At 45.0% G+C, this 20540-nt stretch overlaps 3 protein-coding genes across 5 annotated transcripts in view; 2 read left to right on the plus strand and 1 right to left on the minus strand.

The window, feature by feature from the left end:
* On the plus strand, positions 1–7585 carry pstpip2 (proline-serine-threonine phosphatase interacting protein 2). Of its 2 annotated transcripts, none has more exons than XM_086187321.1 (14): positions 1–104; positions 821–921; positions 1176–1250; positions 1857–1891; positions 1973–2079; positions 2226–2288; positions 2742–2834; positions 3010–3055; positions 3795–3874; positions 3953–4051; positions 4189–4285; positions 4702–4777; positions 4852–4889; positions 5014–7585. In XM_086187321.1, exons 1-14 carry the CDS (start codon positions 27–29, stop codon positions 5067–5069), a joined length of 1044 nt encoding a protein of 347 aa, XP_086043447.1. In that variant the 5' UTR covers positions 1–26; the 3' UTR covers positions 5070–7585. The 2 variants fall into 2 exon arrangements, with proteins under 2 accessions (XP_086043447.1, XP_086043448.1); XM_086187322.1 differs by having other exon boundaries at positions 3968–4051.
* On the minus strand, positions 5279–19018 carry dhx29 (DEAH (Asp-Glu-Ala-His) box polypeptide 29). Of its 2 annotated transcripts, none has more exons than XM_086187317.1 (28): positions 18674–19018; positions 17593–17666; positions 16845–16958; positions 16621–16750; positions 16399–16538; positions 16188–16322; positions 15911–16037; positions 15665–15823; positions 15387–15555; positions 15061–15181; positions 14181–14573; positions 13810–14076; positions 13200–13343; positions 12919–13095; positions 12667–12807; positions 9802–9946; positions 9582–9702; positions 9395–9500; positions 9064–9152; positions 8774–8902; positions 8565–8640; positions 8171–8395; positions 7947–8083; positions 7419–7509; positions 7024–7320; positions 6819–6950; positions 6591–6687; positions 5279–6171 (listed from the first exon to the last, which is right to left on the minus strand). In XM_086187317.1, exons 1-28 carry the CDS (start codon positions 18846–18848, stop codon positions 6116–6118), a joined length of 4167 nt encoding a protein of 1388 aa, XP_086043443.1. In that variant the 5' UTR covers positions 18849–19018; the 3' UTR covers positions 5279–6115. The 2 variants fall into 2 exon arrangements, with proteins under 2 accessions (XP_086043443.1, XP_086043444.1); XM_086187318.1 differs by having other exon boundaries at positions 5281–6171; positions 9395–9479.
* mtrex (Mtr4 exosome RNA helicase) overlaps positions 19018–20540 on the plus strand; it is a 20911-nt gene continuing 19388 nt past the window's right edge. Inside the window, exons 1-4 of the mRNA XM_086187320.1 lie at positions 19018–19170; positions 19439–19573; positions 20056–20122; positions 20202–20264. Coding sequence (XP_086043446.1) covers positions 19070–19170; positions 19439–19573; positions 20056–20122; positions 20202–20264 — 366 coding nt within the window. The 5' untranslated portion in view covers positions 19018–19069. The remainder of the gene's footprint in view (positions 19171–19438; positions 19574–20055; positions 20123–20201; positions 20265–20540) is intronic.

A 20540-nucleotide genomic window follows, 5' to 3' on the forward strand; every position in this document is an offset into this window, starting at 1 on the left:
GTTGTAGCTACATTCCGGGGAGCGTCATGTTGAAACGTCCACTTCTCCAGAGTCTTCAGTGTGTTTCAGTTATGAAAAACCTTCACTTCAAAGATTTCTTTTGGGTGAGTTTATTTTTCTCTTGTTTTGCATTTATCATGAATAATTATTTGTATTTTTTTTTATTTTTGTCATAACGAGTGCGAGAAAGCGTTCGTTTATTTCTTTTTTGCATTGTTTTTTTTTTAATTAGGCGTCATTCCAAAAAACTTTCTAAGGAAAATTATGATTTAAAAAAAAATCACTTTATAACTATTTTATAGCCTCTTATAATTTATATGAGATGGAAAGTCAACCTAGTTATTTTGGACATGAAGATTACAGGCCCCAATGACCTAAATTATCAGTTACAACTCAAAACATCAATTTACACACTCAGTCAAAGTGTTTGTGTCTGTCAGGTTCCTGGCTGTGTTGGGAGGTGTAGAAATATTCGTTCTTCGAGGTTGTGAGGGGTCATGTGCAACACTGGCTTTTATTTAGTCTGATGGTTTGCTGGTTTGGCCAGATCGCAGATGTCGATATTATCTATCTATCTATATAAAAGAATACAAAAATGTCCCACTGTTCTTTATCTCCAAAGCATATGGGAAAGCTCATAAATCCTACCAATTTATTGTTCTGTTCCTGACAAACTAAGATGAAACAACACGAAACTCATTGGACCAATACTGATATATTAAAAAGGAAGACCAATAACTGATATTATATTTCCTACTTTTGAGGTTATAGTAGATGCATCATATCAATCCAGAACTGAATATTTTCCATCTGATGACAGAGCTCTGACTTGACCTGCATGGGAGGCTATGACGCCATTCTCCAGTATCTCAGTGATGGCAGGAGGATCTGTAAAGAGGTGGAGGAGTTCTTGAAAGCCAGGTATGTGTGCCGTCTGATACCAAGATCGATGCAGTAATATTTCCACGTGTTCTCTCCCTCGCCAGCAAAAAATGTAATCTGAATTACTTGACATTGACTATTGTATTCATTAGGCAATAAAATATAGAAAGGTTTGATATAAGTAACATGCCCTGGTAGTCCTCAGTTTGGTCAGGGTGTTTCTGGTGTGAGGAGACAAAGAGGAGAACCTTGTGAAATCGTTACAGTGAAGAGTTTCTGTCTCTGTCTTTTAGGGCATCAATTGAAGAGAAATATGCTAAAGATCTCCTCGGTTTGTCCAAGAAGGTGTGTGGACACAATGAGATGAAGTAAGCACCCTTGATGTTAAGATGCTCTTTGACCAGATCTGTTTACACTTAGATTTATGAGCGTGTCTCTGCAGGACTGAATGGTGCCTTTTAGTTGTATTCAAGAAGAAGAAGAGAGAGAGAGAGAGAGACAGAGAGAGAGAGAGAGAGAAATACTTCACAAATACATTACTTAAACACAGCCCAAATAATTAAGCAGGCACAGTCTAGTTCACACTGTGGTCAGGCACATATGATCAGGTGGGAGGAGGAAGGAAGATGAGTGGGGCTGGAGATAGGGTTTCACACCATTAAAGGATGTGAAGCTCTACAGGTGAGACGGTCGAATGGAAACCTTGGAGAGAGAAAAAAGGTTGATCTCATGGCAGTTGCAGCATATAATAAAGACTTCATGTTCTGCGCAGAAGCTATGCTCTACTTGTTAGTATTTCATATGTTAGCTTGGTATTGCACCTAGTGAAATTATAAAAGTGAATAAATAGAAATAAAAATAATAATAAATAATAAAAAATAAATAAAAAAAAGAATTGTGCTTACTGCTTGGAAACTGATGAAGTTTCTATGTGTGACACGCTTTTGACACTTTCTGCCCTTTTGCTTTTTAAGCACCTTAAAAAGATCCCTGGACATGTTCAAACTACGTAAGTCAGTCGCTGCCATCTTCTTGTTTATCTCGTGTTTCCTTCGTGAGTTAGAATTTAAATCACGTTTCTACCCCTCAGAGACCGAAAACGTGAGTCTGTCACATCTGCAACTGGCACAGAGCATGAGAGAGGAGGCCAAGAAACTGGAGGAATTCAGAGAGAGACAGAAAGAAGCCAGGAAAAAGGTTGGCTGCTTTATCTGCACTGTGGTGCACCGAGGTGATGTTGGCATCTTGTAAACACATACCAGGCTGCTGACTGTACACACACGCACACACACACACACACACACACACACACACACACATACACCGACTTCATGTCATTTCAGACAGAGCAACAGATGGACGTCCTGCACAAACACAAGTCGTCACAGTTCAAGAAAACAGTGGATGTAAGTAAAAACTGAAATGGGATTAAAACACATTCAGAGCTTCAGGCTAAGATAAATTGTATCATTTCTATGTTTTTTTTTTTCTTTTTCAAAAAGACAGCTTGGTGTGAAGAGGGTTGAATTTAAAAACAATAAATCTTGATTTTAAAGGTGTAATTCCAGTAAATGAAAACCCCTTTAAAGTAAATGACATATAAAGTACATCTAAGAGTTGGTCTTTGGGTGATTCATGTGAGAGGATTTTGTGTCGTGCCATTCCCTTCCTATCTCTACTCTTCCTCTTTGCGGGGGTAAGGGGTGGAAGTTCTGCTGACCCGTCTGGGAAGTTAACTGCAGGGTTTCAGTTGAAACCAAAAGTACTTCTCATATCTTTATCAAGTGAAAAATAAAACAAACTCTAGCTTCTGTAACTTTCTACAGCTCGGGTAACGTTTTCTGTGCTTCTGTCTCCAGTCAAAGAGGACCTACGAGCAGAAGTGTCGAGATAAAGAAGAAGCAGAACAGAACTTGAACCGAAACACCAACAGTGCCAGGCTTATGGAGAAGGTACGCGGACCACCCTGAGTCTCCTTACAACTGTGGTACACAAAAGGATAAATACTGACTTTGTTTCTTCATCACCATCTTGCTCTGGTTTTATCGGTGCGACTTCCTCCAACTGCTTTGTCTGTCGTTACATCACTTTTTGTTTTGATTTGTTCTTTTCTACATCATCTTCCAGCTCTGCACCAAAGCACAGCAGGCAAAATTCAACGCAGAAGAAGCAGGTACATTTGCAAAGCAAATACAGATCTACGCATCAGCAGGTGGTTGTTTGGTGACAAAAGAGACACATTTTAGTCCGGAAGATGCATGAGAAACATTCATCCCATCCATCCATTTTCTACTGCTTATCCTGTTAAGGGTTGCGGGGGGCTGGAGCCTATCCCAGCAGTTTTCCGGCGAGAGGCAGGGTTCACCCTGGATGGGTCACCAGTCCATCGCAGGGCCAACACATAGAGACAAACAACCATTCACACTCACAGCCACACCTACAGTCAATTTAGAGTATCAATCAGCCTCGTCCCCTCTTGATGTCTTTGGACTGTGGGAGGAAGCTGGAGTACCAGAGAGAACCCAGGCAGGAACAGGGAGAACATGGAGACTCACACAGAAAGATCCTGTGATGGAGCCGGGGCTCTAACTCGGAACCTTCTTGCTGTGAGGCGACAGTGCTGACCACTGCACCACTGTGCTGCCCCTTCATAACATATTTTTTTGTAAAACAGTTGTAAAATCCATTATATGTTTGCATGTCAGCACCAGACAACATACAGACAAGGTTAGCTGATAATATAAATCAGCTAAAGAGCCTGATACAGTATCGCTACCAGGTGTCGGTGCATATCATCAGAAATCAGAGAGCTAAATATGACAACTAATGCTGCTAATGTTGTTGGATTAACAACTTGATACCCAGAGAAGACAAAAAAAATCAGTTTGATAACTCTGCTGTTTGATTTTCAGAGAGACTGTACCGTCAGAACGTGACGTCGCTGGCAAAGGTTAGAGACGAATGGATGAGGGAGCATGTCAACGCCTGTGAGGTAGTAGGACTGGTTAGGACCTAACATTGACAAATCATGCACATGGCGTGTAAAATGAGCTGAATGTTTCCATGACAGCTGTTTGAAAAACAGGCAGTTGAGCGGATCAGTTACCTGAGAAACACAGTGTGGACTCACCTAAACCAGTTGTCACAGGAGTGTGTGAGTAGTGACGAGGTAAGACTCACGGGAAGTTGAAGTCACCAGCAAAGCACGAAAGAAAAACAACTATTTCATGTATGTGTTAGATAAATCATCCAAGCATATCTACTAAGACATTGTTTTACTCTGTGTGTGTGTGTGTGTGTTAATAGATGAATGAGGAAGTGAGGAAATCTCTGGAACAGTGTGATGTCCAAGAAGATATTGCATACTTCATAAACCTCAGACAGACTGGTGACAAACCACCTGGTAAGACTGCAAGAATACTCACTGACAAGTTTACTGAAGTATCAAAAGTGAAAATACATATTGGACATGATGTCTGTGTTTTGCCCACCAACCGTTGACCCCTAAAGGTCCTGTTAAAGTGTGGTGTGTGTGTGTGTGTATTCCCTGTAAGATGCTCCGATTATGCTCTCTTGAAGTTGGCATGCTTTAAATTTTTCAACAAATAATCTTTATCGGGTTTTGACTGATGTTAAAAAAGTGTAAAAAGTACAATATTTGTACATTTTCAGTGTTTCTTTGTGTGTCTGCAGACTACACAAAAAAAACACAAGTTCAGTTAATTGCGTTTGAGTTACTTTCCTCAACTGCACACAGAGTGAGTGAGTTAGCAGATAACACACAACTGTGTGAACAGTGTGTTCCTTCCTCTTCAACAGCTCCAGTGGTGTATGAGAACTTTTACAGTGGTCAGAAGACTCCGACAGTTCCTCCCCCTCGAATACCTCCACACAGGTAAATGAGGAAGGGAAGCCGCCTGTCTGATTTCCTGTTCCTTGCATATGAATGATTGTTTTGTAAATTTGCAGAAGAGGGCCGTTACCTGATCCGACGGTCAACACGAGTGGTATGTCCTCTATTTCCTGTCACTCTCAAGCATTTTCTCTGATTTTGTTGTTGCTGTTATTTAAATTGGAATCTGCTCCACCTCGATCATCGCGCTCTTTAGTTTCATCTTTGTTCTGTTGCAGGGGAAGCAGTCTATTCAACAGTGCAAGATGCGGGGTACAGTGTTATCCAATTCTAATACACACATCCTATTAGGTGCTACACCTTCTTGTTTCCTTTCACACCTTCTCTCTTGTGCAATTTCCTGAGAAGTGTGTTCTCACTAGGTACTGGTACATTTGTGTCATTATCGGGGCAGTGCCATTTTCAGTATTGGTACCTTTACAGATACTTTTGACTGTCAGATGATAGTTGATTGAATTGCATTGTATCTGTTTACTTGCGTCATATTTTCCTTCAAAATTCAGGTAGTGAACTTCAGATTAATATTCTGGTAATTCAAAAACTGCAAGTGATAACGGCACACAATCTTTTCTAAATATTTATGGGGGATTGTTGGATTTTCTGCATTTTATTTGATTTATGCATTTCAAGGACCCATAATCTGTAAAAAAAAAAAAAAAAGGAAAAAAGAAAAGAAAAACAAAAGAAATGCTACAAACTGATGCTAAGTTTGAAGCTGCAAATAACTGATTAATTCACTACTACATACTTGGTGTCGATTGTAAGTAAAAAGGAATGTCTGTCAGCACAGACTTAGGTCTTACTGCTGTGATCATGTCTAACTGGTGTTTCATGTTGACAACCATAACAAAAAATGAATACAGCTTTATTTCCACCATATCGGGCAGCCTCATTTTACAAAGGTTTTTCCTTATTTGATACAGGATATCTTATTGCAAATTTCCTTCAAAGGATCACAACACACTCCTGGTTAGTTCATCGTCAGGGTTCCCACATCTGCCAGATGTTTGAACAGGAAGCACTTAATCAGCAGGAGTAAAGATGCAGACGTATGTCGAGGAGAGTACAGTACGAGAGGGTACGCAGGTTCTTCAGTGGCACTGGGACTCAATCGATAATAGCGTTTTTCTACATTCGTGGCCCTCAAAGCGCTTCATGATGTCTCATTGACTGATGGTAGAGGCTGCCATGCAACATGCCAACCCACTTTTCAGGAGCCATCTTGCTCAAGGACACTTTGACTTCGGAAGGGGGGGGGGATTGAACCAGCAACCTTTTCATTACAAGACTCTAACTCCTGAGCTGTGCTGCAGTCTGATATCATGCAGCATGCTCTGATTTGATCAGGTCCAAAATCAGCTGGATGGTCCTCTCACCTGCAGCAGACAGAGCAGGTTTCATGCTTATTTTCAGCAGATAAATTTACGTAAAGCAACAAGAATACATGAATTCACATTCGTGAAGTTGCAGTTATGGACTATGCATATTGGATTATTAAATTTCACACAATTTGGAATATCTCCTACATGCGTCCATACCTTCACAGTTTACTCAAAGCAAGAAATGGGTTTTCAATTGAGAGATATATGATCAGCAAATTTCACTTCCTGTGGCTGAGCATCTAAAAATCCACATTTTGCTGTGATATAATCATCATAACATAATTGTCATTTGGCTACAACACCTGTTTTCCCATGCCTTGATGAATTTCAATGTTACACATTTTTCATTGATATGTGACGTTATGAGGTACAGTCATGGAGATGCTGAGAATAGGGTTTTTATTTTGGTTTACCCTCTAAATCCATCCGAGGGTTTTCCAGCTTCTTTTCAAGCAAAGAGTCCATGAGCTTCCTCAGGTGTTTGAATATCACACCAATCCGTACGGGAGCCTTTGAGAGGGGACAAAATCAAAGGTGTATCAGCCATTTGATTAGAAAAAAGAAAAGAAAACAAACAAACAAAAAAACAGGAGGGGAGAGATGAGGATGCCAATCCCTGAGCAACCCCAATGACCTCTGACCTGGAAGTGCATCCATCCATCTAGTGTGATGAGCCTCTCTCTGTGCTGAATATCTATGTCACCTCCAAACAGCAGCATGGGGAACGGAGACACCAGAGTTGTGTCTCGCAGGTAGATCTTGGTGTACTTCACCTGAAGATAAACATTTAGGAGTGAAAGCATGAATTACTGCAATGACACATCGACACGCGGCCTCCATCTTTACCTTTTCCTGGTACAACAGCCAGCCGTGCGTCTGCAGGTTGCGATTAACAGATGAGGGATGGACCTGAGCTTTGCCTTGGGGGGTCTCCACAGTGCAGGCCACCCGCTCAAGCACATCTACCGAGGTGGTGCATAAGATGCGTGCCACGCTGTCGTAGAGCCCTGCCGTCAGCACAGCATTGACGATGCAGATCAACAGCTTGGACATTGCTGGCGTCTGCAGCTTTGAGTGAGAAGAAGAGCGAGGTGACCAGAAACCTGCCTGCTCCATCATCTTCATCAGTTCCAGCTTCACATCCTGGATAGAAGATGAGTCAAACATGTGGGATTGAAGAGGAAGAAGATAATGTGTGTAAACATAAATAAAGAGAATGTACGCGTTTATGTGTGTGTTACCTCAATTGTAATGAGAGCCGTACGGTTGAGGAAGTGTTTCCTACAGAAGGACATTTCTGCTCTCTGTCCCTCCTTCCGGGAGTTCTTCCACCTGATAGTAGGACAAGTTCACAAAGGAAAAGAGGTCAGTAGCCCAAAACCGATTTTAACCTTTCATCTTGTGCAGTTCTTCCATCATTCTTGTCTGTTGTAGATGAAGTGATAGTGTGAATACGTTGCTATGACAACCAGCAACACTGAGGGAGTGCAGGGCTCTGGACTGTGGCGAAACTCTTAATCACAATTATTTTGGTCAACAACAACACAGTTACTCATTGACTTTGGAAACATCGAGTTTGTTGTTTGTTGCTCAGGGTTTTATCTTATTGACTAAAGGTTCTCTTTCTGTCATTAAGTTGCATGACATTACACAGTCCTACAATGCGGAATGCACTTTGAAACAAGTGTGTTAGCTCAAAATCCATTGTTGATGTTTAATTCACACCAAAGGCTTTGGGAAAAGACAGAATTTTTCAGAGAAGTCAGTACCCCAAATATGCATTGTATATGGTCAGGTGATCAGAGTTGGCCAATGCCAGCGAAGCTTTGGCCAAGTTGGCTTCCTCCTTTCTATTCATTGGTGTGGAAAAGGGTGACTTCTCAGTGATCGCTGCCGCTATAGTGGCCTGAAACAAATAGAAATAGAATACATCATGATGACAAAAACACACCATCATTAATAGAGATGAATTATTAAATCAGGAGGAACGTACGACGGGCTCCAGGCAGCCGAGGATGGATCCATAGATGAGCATCTTGCCGATCTTTACATTGACTGGCAGGCTGGCCAGGTGGTGTCCCAGAGGAGTGAGGAGGTGACTACTGAGGTGGCACGCGCCAATCTTCCTCAGCAAGTTGACAGCGTTACTGACTGACTGAGGTTGAGGAGCATCCAGTGCACGACCCAGGAAGTCCTCCGGGGAGCCGTACTGACATTTCTATCAGAGAGGAGAGAGAAGGACATCTGAAACCGAAGCCTCTACAAGACCCTTTTTTGCAGGGTTCTTCCTTGGCCCATCGTCCACTAAGATTGGTGAAAATCAGCCAGGTAATTCTGGTGTTATCATGCTGACAAACAACAGCACTGAAAAACAAAGAGTCATTTACCATGATGTGAAGACAGAGTTCCTCCAGGGGAACCCGCAGTATCTCTGGGATGGAGTAATCCATGAAAGCGTCAAACCTGAAGTGAAACAGGTTCAAAAAGAACAGACAAAAATAAGATCCACGACAAGAAATGTGAATCTGCTTTGATAAAAATATTTCTCTATAATCATCAGCTCTTCCTTTCATGGACTCTACTCCTTCCCACCTACCTGTATTTCGGGTAGAGTCTGAAACAGAAGCCGTTGCGGACTCGTCCTGCTCTCCCCTGTCTCTGGAGGGCGCTCGCTTTAGACACAAAGGTTTCCACCAGGGAACTCATCTGGCTGCTCTCATGGTACCTGAACCGTAAAATTAAAAGAGTTATTACTCTAATTCCTTTCAAAGCAGCTGATGGGTTAGATATTTGCCAAGGCACAGTTAATAATGCCTCATCAGAGAGAACAAAATCTAATAATGATCTTATCACATTGCTCTCGTCATACAGCTCATCAGCCCTCACTTGTTTTCTTTGGTCTTCCCAGTGTCGATGACAAACACAACGTCAGGAATAGTCACACCTGTCTCAGCGATGTTGGTTGACAACACAATCTGAAAGAGCAGAGCAACATGCACTTGAAGGACATTTCAAAAGTAATGTATACATCATCCGAGAGAATGAACCATTGCCTAAAGCTTGAGATCAGAAGGAAGGCTGAGTTTCTGAAAATGGTCTCTAGTTTTACGAAAGGTCCAGTCGTTTTCACACAAGTCTGCGGACAATCAATCAACCAAAGCAACAGATGCGAGTGAAAACATCGACACTTTGGTTGTAGTAATACTTGCAGTAGTACCTTCCTAACTCCAGAGGGGGGCACTGTGAAGGCTGCAGCCTGGTCCTTTGAGGAAAGAGTCGAGTGGAGAGCAACTATCTTGTACCTGACAATTAAAAACAGACAGCTTTAAATATACAATTTGTGATTTTTACCATAATCTATCATGAGTGTAGGACAGATTGATGCATTTGTGTGTTTGAGTCACCTGTTCTTGTCTCTGAACCTCTTATCTGAGGACAGCAGGTCATAGAGCTGCTGAATGTGAGCGAGACCGGGGAGGAACACCAGAACGGCACCATCCAACTCTGCAAACTGTGGAGATTTATCTAGCAAAATAAAATCATAAATATATTTAAAAACAACAACAACAATGTATTCACATGTACTTCACACTGTCTCAACCAATCACAGTGTGTGTGTTATACCTAGATAATCGATGAGATCAACCAGCAGGTCCATGTTGATCTTATTAGGGTTCATGTACTGCAGCACCTGACGAGTCCTGCTGCTGAAGTGGTCCAGGTCTGGACCCAGATCCCAGCCAGAAGACGAGTCCCTGATTATCACTTCCTAAAACACATAATACACAATCACTGAATTTTATAATGAATCCTCCTGGAACCGTCACCTTACCGTGGTGGAGGAGTTTGAGTGCCCTAGTGACCCTAGGAGCTATGCTGTCGGGGGCATAGGCAGACTGGTCCTAGGCGAAGGGCCAGACAAAGAACGGTTCAACAGACCCTTCATGGAAAAACCAGCAAGTGCTACATGTACCCTGCCCGGAGGGGCACCGGGGCCCCGCCCTGGAGCCAGGCCCAGGGTGGGGGCTCGAAGGCGAGCGCCTGGTGGCCGGGCCTTGGTCCGTGGGGCCCGGCCAGGCCCAGCCCGAAGAAGAGACACAGGCACGTCCTCCCTTGGATTCACCACTCATCGGGGGAACCGGAGGGGTCCGGTGCAATGTGGTTTGGGTGGCAGTTTCAGGCGGGTGCCTCGGCTGTCTGAACCACAGACATGGAAGCTGGCTTTTGGGACATGGAACGTTACCTCTCTGGTGGGGAAGGAGCTGGAGCTGGTGGAAGAGGTTGAGCGTTACCGGCTAGATATAGTCGGCCTCAACTCGAAACATAGCTCTGAGTCCGGAACCCGAGTCCTTGAGAGGGGTTGGACTTTCTCTTTTGCTGGAGTTGCTCCGGGTGAGAGGCGGAGGGCGGGGGTGGGCTTTTTGGTTGCCCCTCGACTCTCTGCCTGTACGTTGGGGTTTACCCCCGTGGACGAAAGGGTTGCATCCCTGCGCCTTCGAGTCGGGGAACGGGTCCTGACTGTGGTCTGCGCATATGCGCAGAACACTAGTTCAGAGTACCCACCCTTTTTGGAGTCCTTGGGAAGGGTACTGGATGGTGCCCCGGCTGGGGACTCCATTGTCCTACTGGGAGACTTCAACGCTCACGTGGGCAACGACAGCATGACCTGGAGAGGTGTGATTGGGAGGAACGGCAGGCCCGACCTGAACCCGAGTGGTGTTCAGTTATTGGACTTCTGTGCAAGTCGCAGTTTGGCCATAACGAACACCATGTTCGAGCATAAGGATGCCCACCGGTGCACATGGCACCAGGACACCCTAGGTCGCAGGTCTATGATCGATTTTATAGTCGTATCATTTGACCTGCGACCGCATGTTCTGGACACTCGGGTGAAGAGAGGAGCTGAGCTGTCAACTGATCACCACCTGGTGGTGAGTTGGATCAGATGGCAGGGGAAGATTCCGCGCAGACCTGGCAGGCCCAAACGAGTAGTGAGGGTTTGTTGGGAACGCCTGGCAGAAGAACCAGTCAGAACGATCTTTAACTCCCACCTCCGGCAGAGCTTTGATCACATCACGGGGGTAGTGGGGGACATTGAGTCAGAATGGGCCATGTTCCGCTCTGCCATTGTCGAGGCGGCTGCTGTGAGCTGTGGCCGCAAGGCTGCTGGGGCCGGCCGCGGGGGTAATCCTCGAACCCGCTGGTGGACACCAGAGGTGAGGGGAGCCGTCAGGCTGAAGAAGGAGGCTTACAGGGCATGGCTGGCCTGTGGGTCTCCAGAGGCAGCCGACAGGTACCGGCAGGCCAAACGGTGTGCAGCTGTGGCGGTCGCCAAAGCAAAAACTCGGGCGTGGGAAGAGTTCGGTGAGGCCATGGAGAATGACTATCGGTCGGCTCCAAAAAGGTTCTGGCAAACCATCCGTCGCCTCAGGGGGGGAAGGCGGCAACTTGCCCACACTGTTTACAGTGGGGGTGGGAGGCTGCTGATGTCAACTGGGGAGATAATTGGGCGGTGGAAGGAATACTTTGAGGAACTCCTCAATCCCACCAGCACGTACTCCGTGGAGGAGACAGAGTCTGGGGAGTGCTTGGGGGGGGGGTCGTCCAATCTCTGGGGCAGAAGTCGCCAAGGCAGTTAAACAACTCCGCGGTGGCAGAGCCCCGGGGGTGGATGAGATCCGCCCTGGGTATCTCAAGGCTCTGGATGTAGTGGGGCTATCTTGGCTGACACGTCTCTGCAACATTGCGTGGACATCGGGGGAAGTGCCTTTGGAGTGGCAGACCGGGGTGGTGGTCCCTGTCTTTAAGAAAGGGGACCAGAGGGTGTGTTCCAACTATCGGGGGATCACACTTCTCAGCCTCCCTGGTAAGGTCTACGCCAGGGTACTGGAGAGGAGGGTCAGGGCGATAGTCGAACCTCAGATTGAGGAGGAGCAGTGTGGTTTTCGTCCTGGCCGTGGAACCATGGATCAGCTCTTCACCCTCGCTAGGGTGCTGGAGGGGGCATGGGAGTTAGCCCAACCAGTCCACATGTGCTTTGTGGACTTGGAGAAGTCTTACGACCGTGTTCCCAGGAGCATACTGTGGGGGGTACTCCGGGAGTACGGGGTGGATGGCCCTTTACAAAGGGCAGTCTGGGCGCCAAATGCCTCCTGGGCGCCTCCCTCTGGAGGTTTTCCAGGCATGTCCAACTGGGAGGAGGCCTCGAGGCCGACCCAGGACACGGTGGAGGGATTATATCTCTCGGCTGGTCTGGGAACGCCTCGGGATCCTCCCGGAAGAGCTGGTTGAAGTGGCTGGGGAGAGGGCAGTCTGGGCTTCCTTGCTGAGACTGCTGCCCCCGCGACCCGGACCCACCGGATGAAGCGGAGGACGACGAAGACGAAGACGAATTAAGCATGAAGGAAGGAAGTCGGCTAGTTGGTCACGTGTATTTTCTCAGCAAAACTTTGTAGGTGAGTCATCACCGTCACCGAGTCTCAACATTACCTGGTGCTGTAAGGTCTTTCCACCTTTCTGGGTGACAGAGATGCTGACCTCCTCTTCTTCTTCCAGGATTTTCTGGCTATACTCCGAGTCCTTCTCCAGGACGTACCCCGTCTGCTCTACTATGTCTTCTAGATGGAACACCTGGAAATAAACCCTCAGGTTTGATTACAGTTCACTTTCAGTCTAACATCCACAGCTGAGTCAGTCTCTGTAAAAAAGTGACAACGCCTGAACCACTCCGTCTCCTCTCACCTCCACTGGGAAAGTCCTGCCAGGGATGTTGATTACTGGGCAGCGGTTGAAATAGTTAGAGAACTTGTTGCAGTCCACCGTGGCGCTCATTAGAATCAACTGCAGGTCTGATCTTCTCAGGACAACGTCTTTCAGGATAGTCAGCAGGAAGTCGGACTGGACGCTGCGTTCATGCACCTGAGAGGATGGAGGTGAGGAAGTACTAAGAAGGGATGCAAACAGAAAGTATCAAATAGAGAGTGGGAGGAAGACTCATGACATTTCTCAGACACCATCAGTACCTCGTCTACGATGATGTGCGTCAGGGAGCTGAGGTGTCGGTCGTGCTGGAGTTTCCTGAGAAGAACCCCAGTCGTACAATACAACAGGCGGGTCCACTCCCCGGACTGATTCTCCATCCTGATTTGGTATCCACATGGAGACGACTGAAACATGGTCCCACATTATCAGTAAAGAAAGTTAAGCCCTTCTTATTCATCCTTTTTTTAAAGGCAATCACAGTGTTCCATGTTTTGAAGGTACTACGTGTCCAATTAGACTGAATGAAAAATTGCCACACAAACAGATAGCGGGAAGCGTATTACCAGAGAGTTGAGGAGTCTACCTCTAACCGATGATCAAGCAAATGCTTGTTTCAGCTTGGTGAAGACTATGAGGATTAAAAATGTATTTCATTCTAAATCTTTAGGAGACTGGGATTCCGTTAAGTTGCCAGACCACACACTTAGCATGTATCTGAATGATTTCTAAATGGTGAACCATGAACCTTGATGAGGCGGTACGGTCTGGTTTGCCATGAAAAACATTGATTTTTTTCACTCTGTTTGATAACTTTTGAATGTTTAAAAAAAACTGTAGTATCTTTACAAGTGCGTAAATTGTGTCACTCACCTTTGACCCTGGTCCGTCCTCACAACCCAGCTCCTCGCTGACCCTGCAGGCCAGACTCATGGCTGATATTCTGCGTGGCTGCGTTACGACAATGTTGCAGGGCTGTGGCTCTTTCCCTCCAGCCAACAGCTCCTCCAGGAGGAACTGAGGAATCTGAGTACTCTTCCCGCTGCCTGTTTCACCAGCCACTACGACCACTCGGTGCCGCTGCAGAGCCTCCAAGACACGATGCCGGTGTTGGAAGACAGGGAGCTGCTCTCGCTCTGCCTTCAGGGACAAATCCTTCTTTAACGACTTCAATTAATTTGATTCAGCTAATATACACACAATTGAATGTGAATAAAAAATGTCACTTGCTTCAGTGTACTTACCTGTAGTTTCTGGGCAAGAGGTGACTTCTTCAGTTTCTTTAAAAGGTCTCTGGAGGCCTCCAGGGCTCCGTCTCTACCACCTCTCCCTCCTCTTTTCTCACTCTTACCCTCCAGTTCTTCCTGTCCCTCCCCAATATCAAGAGCAGCCAGGTTCTCCCATGACTCTTCAGGGTCTTCATCCTCAGTGGTGCCAAACCCTGGCTGGCCTTCAGATCCAGACCCCTGCCCTTGGTTCTGGTTCTGCTGCTGCTTGAGTCTGGTCAGAAGTCTGGAGATGAACTGATCTCTGGGTTTATTGGCAGCCGTGCGGCTCTCTTCCTGCTGCTGCTGCTCACCGTCTCGCCATTCCAGCCAAACGTCTCTGTAGGTTGGTGGGAGCAGCTGGTGCACTGACTGAGAGGGAAAGATAAAGATAGATTAGTCAGTGGAAGAACATCTGAAGCAGAATTTTGGTAGAAATACGCTAATATGCCATCGTCCCCAGAGCCAGACAAGAAGACAGATGCTTTCTCGTTTCTGTAAGTGCATTCAGGAATTAGGGACCCACAGGAGACTGGCTGACTGCTAGTTAGCTTAGCATAATGAATGATAATGAATGGGAAGTGTTAGTATTAGCATACGTCTGTCAAAAGTCATCAAATAGAGAAGGTTTTGGAGAGAATCATCTTCATCCTCCCCTCTGCTCAAGCAGGCTAACCCATCCCATCCACTAACTATTCAATGTGCTATGCTAACTTGTGATCAGCAAGTCTGGGTCTCACCTTCCTGATGTGCGCACACACACACACACACACACACACACACACACACACACACACACACACACACACACACAAGCTGAAACACAGGCTAGGAGGTCATGCTAGGTTAGATTTATTACCTGTCCTTTAACCAGATTGTAGAGAGCCAGAGTGGCTGCCAGATGTTGAGCCTGCATGCTGTCCTCAGTCAGGATAGTTGGGCAAACCTCCAGAACATCATCTACCCTCTGAACACGAACCCTAAATAAATGAAAGACATTGCACTGTATAAAATGTTTCTAAATTCAGTATGAAGTCGATTATGGGCACAAATGATTGATATTACTGTAGGGTGTGCATGCTCAGAACTGTCATGCACATGGATACATTTGATCAAACAGGGTTGGACTTGGATTAGAAGGTCAAAATGTGTACAGTATATCACAAAAGACAACGAGATACTCACTTGCATCTCCAGTATCTCCCGGCAGCAACCTTGTGGAAAGCCGGTGGTGGACTTTTGGGCAGGTTTTTTCTGACCCAGTCTATGAGGAACTGTTTGGGCGACTTCCCAGTCCAGCTGCGTGCGGTGTAGTCAAAGTTACGAATATCCTTCGGCTCGTTCTTTTTCGCAACTGCAGAGAAATATAAGACAGCCATCAAACAAATCTCTCCCATACGGTGTTACTGGTGCCCTGGGAATCCGCTGAAAACTACACTTGGCTCAAAAGGTTCGAGGTGTACCTTTCTGGACCGGAGGATCTTTTTCAGCCTGTTCAAACAGGCTGAAGCTGAGGTCTTCTTTATCCTCACTGACAGGAAGTGGCTTCTTTTCCTTCTGAGGTACATCCACCACTTTTATGGCTGGATTGAACAAAGGATGAGACTCCAGCTGCTTCATTTCTAGAAAGAGTAAACAACTTTTCCAGGTAAACTGAAAGTAGAGGAAACAGTTTGATCTTTGGATGAACACTGAAGCAAACCTTGCACCTTGCTGTATGATGCGTATTCTGTCCTGAGCCATCCGTTGGCCTGCCTTATCTCCTTTAGTCTTGGCTGCAGCTGCCATTTCTTTAGTGTCATACAGTTGAGCCGTTAGCACCAAATACCTGTCATTCTACACAGCAAGAAATGATACATTCTATCAGAGGCAAAGTACACCTGATTCTACACTTGATTACAGGAGGAGAAAAAGAATATCTCAATAACACCAAAAATATCATTTTAATTTAAAAAATTTGATCTAAGTGCCATAAATTTGACTTACGGGATCAAACTTTTCCTCTAGTTCCGGATTGTGCACAGAGGTCTTCAATTCTTCCTCTTCCTCATCCTCACTGCTCTGCTCTGCATACCTTAAGATCCACTCCTTCATGCTTGCAGCTTCATCCTTCGTTGTGACCTAGCAAACATCGCACACACATAATGTTTGATGTTTGGCATCTTTCCACTCTGGACACAAGCGTAAACACACAAACCTTGGGCGCCTCTTTAGAAGGATTATTGAGTGGTTTGGGGCTCTGTGATCGAGGTTTCTGCTGGGCAGCGGGCTGGAAGCGGGGTCGACTCCTCTGACTCTCCTCTTGCATCTGCTGGCTGAAACCTTGTGGTAGCTCCTCTGGTAAATACACACATAAACAGTATTGAAGTTTGATAGAGCCACATCCTCAGGGGCCTCAGGATACCATCTCCTTTATTACCATCTTTAAGATTGAGGCAGAGCCAGTCGAGAGCGGAGTGGAGATCGCCACCATACAGCACACTGCTCTTCATCGCCTCCTCGATGTGCTCTCTCTTGAAGTTGAACTTCTGCAGAGCTGTGTACAGGTCCTGCAAACACAAACAAGCAAACCTGGAAATAGCTACGTGTGCTGGAGCTATGTGATAATATATGACTTTATGACAGATAAGGTGCTGTCTTTACCAATAGTTTCTTGTTCGTCAGTCTGCCTGAGATCGGCCCTTTATCCCCGTTCTCCTGTCTGAAGTCGTTGATCAGCTTGATGATTTTCTTCTCCAGGTCAGCTTGGATAGAAACCTGTGTCAGAAGGAAAGTTTGGGTGCCACGAGTGACATCATCTATCATGACGACACACACATTAAAATGGATGTGAATAAATGATGGATCCTTCAGCCTGCTGATCCTTTGGAGCAAAGTCACTCAGTGACTATATTTATATGCACACCAGCATTCTGAGTTTGATATGAACTTATCTTAACATTTTTTAAAAACAATTTTTCACAATACCCAAAGTTTTCATGACTGCATATTCTCTGAAATGCCTGTTTACAAATCCATGATAAGAAGAGAATTTACCAGGATATATTCTTGTATGGTGTTATATTACTTTTCCAAAAATGTCAGGCTTTGGCTACTTTTCAAAACCTTTTCCGAGCCTTAAAAATGCAATAGTCAAGGTTTCTCCTGACTGTACAAAAAAAACAGCAACTTAATCTTGTATGAATGTTTCTGATCATCTGAGTTCTGATGTGTCTTGATTCTTCATCATTTCTGCCACATATTCATAAGCTAACAGAGAATATTTGGAAACCTGGAATACCAGAACCTGGAAAACCTCATTATACTGTAGCATGAGAAAGATTCTGAAACCAATCAAGGTACACAGTAAAGATAAAGTACACTGTTAAAAGCTATGAAATCAATGGCTCACTTTAAGGATTGATTTGTCTGAAACTCCACCTGTGTCCACCTGGGCAGTGTTGGCAAGACTGTAGGTCTTTGGACCTGCAGGGAGGGAGAAAAAAAAAGATGGATGTTAAATTTTCTATTACCTCCCAAATGTTGTAACAACAAACAATGATTGTTGTTTATATTATTCCTTTTGATTGGAAATTGATACACTTAGAAAATGTATAATGTGCAGGCAGGCGGCACAGTGGTGCAGTGGTCAGCACTGTCGCCTTCCAGCAAGAAGGTTCCAGGTTTGAGTCCCGGCTCCATCACAGGATCTTTCTGTGTGGAGTCAGCATGTTCTCCCTGTTCCTGTGTGGGTTCTCTCTGGTACTCCAGCTTCCTCCCACAGTCCAAAGACATCAAGAGGGGACGAGGCTGATTGATACTCTAAATTGACCGTAGGTGAGGCTGTGAGTGTGCATGGTTTTCTGTCTATATGTGTTGGCCCTGCGATAAACTGGTGACCCATCCAGGGTGAACCCTGCCTCACACCCGAAAGCTGCTGGGATAGGCTCCAGCCCCCCCCCCCCCCCAAACGACCCTTCGCAGGATAAGTAGAAGAAAATGGATGGATGGAATGTGCAGGCAACTGTCCTCCATATTTCCAGACCCTCCACTATCTGGCAAGTAACCCACACAACAACATGGTACCCCTTCACTTTTGACCTTGTGACCACTTTTTTACCAGGACAGTTAAGAAAAATAACAATACCGTGAGACTCAATAGCTAAAGGTTGTCTGTACAAATCAGCTGCCTGACAGTTCATATGACAAGAAAACAGCACCACCAGAAACACGAGTATCGTTGACAACATGCACCGCTGGACACAATCTTTAATATAAAAACTACAGCTTGGAAATGCATAAACAATTCAGTGACAGTCTGAACCTGAAGGGAGACTCAACAGTGGACGTGTTCTATATCAGGGCACATTTAGTAACAGTTTAATAACTCAGGGCAATAATATAATAAGCGTTTGTTGCTGTGCTATATGAACGATATAACAATGTTTACACCATGAAGTGTCGCTGGCCTGCTGGTAGATAGCTAATACAACCTTTCAATTTGTTGTCTTTGGCTGATTTGGCCGGCTTGGTGCTCGGTGGTTGTTTCTTAGGCTCCTCCGCCGCGCTGTTCTCTGCTGCAACAGCACCAGCTCGGCCCGCTGATGCTGTCGTAGCTGGTGCCACCGGAGCAGCCACAGCCGCAAATTTCTTCTTCTTACCCCCCATGAAGTCTCGAAAGCACTGCCTGTCTATGCCTCCTTTGAGGTTATTCTGTATAAGCAGGTCGTCGGTTAAGTCCAGAGAGTGTAGGAAAGATCATAAAACACGCTAGGGGTAGCGTCACGTCATTTTCATGTGAGGTTAAATTTGGACCACACGGCCACCATAGCGAACGTACTACCGGATTCACATTCTGTTGCATTGTGGGAAAAGAGCCCATAACAATCATGGCGGACGCCTTTGGAGACGGTTTGTTCAGCGTGTTTGACGATGAGCAACAATCTACCACCAGCAAAAAGACACCAGCCTCAGTTGTTACGGAATTAGGGTAAAATTCAGTACCATTTATTTTGAAGTCTTAATGTTGCAAGTCCAGTTATACGGAAAATACTGACAATAGCTACGTGCGTTTTTAGCAACTTTAGCGTTAGCCGGCTAAGAGCTAACTTGACCAGCAGACACCAGACACACCAGAGTTTTCTGGTCTTGATTCTGTTCTAAACAACGTTACATCTAATCCGTATACAACACGAGTTCAGGACAAATGTTGGTGAATTTCAGCCATTGAGTGTGTGTATCTATTGAATCGTTTCCAGGAAAACTCCCAATAAAGATATTAAGGATGCTGGTCCATCACCTGCCAGGGGCAAAAGGGAAGCAGAGGCTGACGCTGGAGAGGAGGCGTTTGGGAAGAGACCTCGAAATGAGCCCATTTCTGCCAGTGACCTGAAGTGAGTTGAAATTCAACTGTATTTCGTAGAGCTTATGTGCTGTTATAACTCGTATTCAAATACCCAACAAACTGCTAACTAAGGGGTATATCTAACTATTGTACTAAAAAGCATTGTAAAGTAACCTGCAATTTATCGAAATACCGGGATGTAACTTGTGTTTTTGCTTGTCATTAGCTGAGCAGTGAAAGTTTTAGTTTCATCATCATCACAATAGATGTATCAGCTGTACATGTTCCAATACATACCGTGCTCAAGGAAGAGAGAGATCAATTTAGTGGAATTAAAGCCAGATACTCTTGTTTTGCTTGTTCTGCTTCAACAGCCCTGCAGTAAATCTTTCTGAATGGCTACAATGTGTTGTTGGAGCTGGAGTTTTGCTGCTGTATAATAATGTGCATATTGTAAGAAACGGGGTTGTGTTTAGCCTGTTGTTTATGTCTTATCGTTGTTGTCGGTTAAAGTTGCTTTGTTTGCTTCAGTCTTGCAGAGTTTATGCCCCAAGTGAAAGTGGAACAGGTTGAGACAGTGGAAGGCTGCTCGCATGAGGTAAGGAGAGCCAATCAAAAATCTCCCTGATTTCAAAAGATAAAACTTTAATTTTTGATATTATGGCTTCCCTTCACAGGTTGCTCTGCCTTCTGGTGATGAATATAAGCCTCTGAGTCCTAGAGTTGGGAAAGCAGCCAAGGTATATTGAGCTTCTGAATTGCGGGATCCATTTGTTATTTTATATTTAAAAGGTCAGCTTCAGTATGACATGTTAATTGTAAATAACTGTTCACAAAAACCCTTTGTCAACCCCGGTCATCTCATCTTGAGGGCATAAATCCACTTTTCTTCTTTAAAGTCAGCTCTACATAGTGAATCTGATGAGTCTGGACAAACATAAATGTGAACTGTAACCTGGTGGAACCATACAGTTGAGGTGCGGCCCTTGTAGTCCTCATTTATCCAATTGTCTTGC

Source organism: Aulostomus chinensis, chromosome 19 (assembly GCF_037954235.1).
Source record: "Aulostomus chinensis isolate RoL2024-O1b breed Wild chromosome 19, RoL_Achi_v1.0, whole genome shotgun sequence".
Classification (NCBI taxonomy): domain Eukaryota; kingdom Metazoa; phylum Chordata; class Actinopteri; order Syngnathiformes; family Aulostomidae; genus Aulostomus; species Aulostomus chinensis.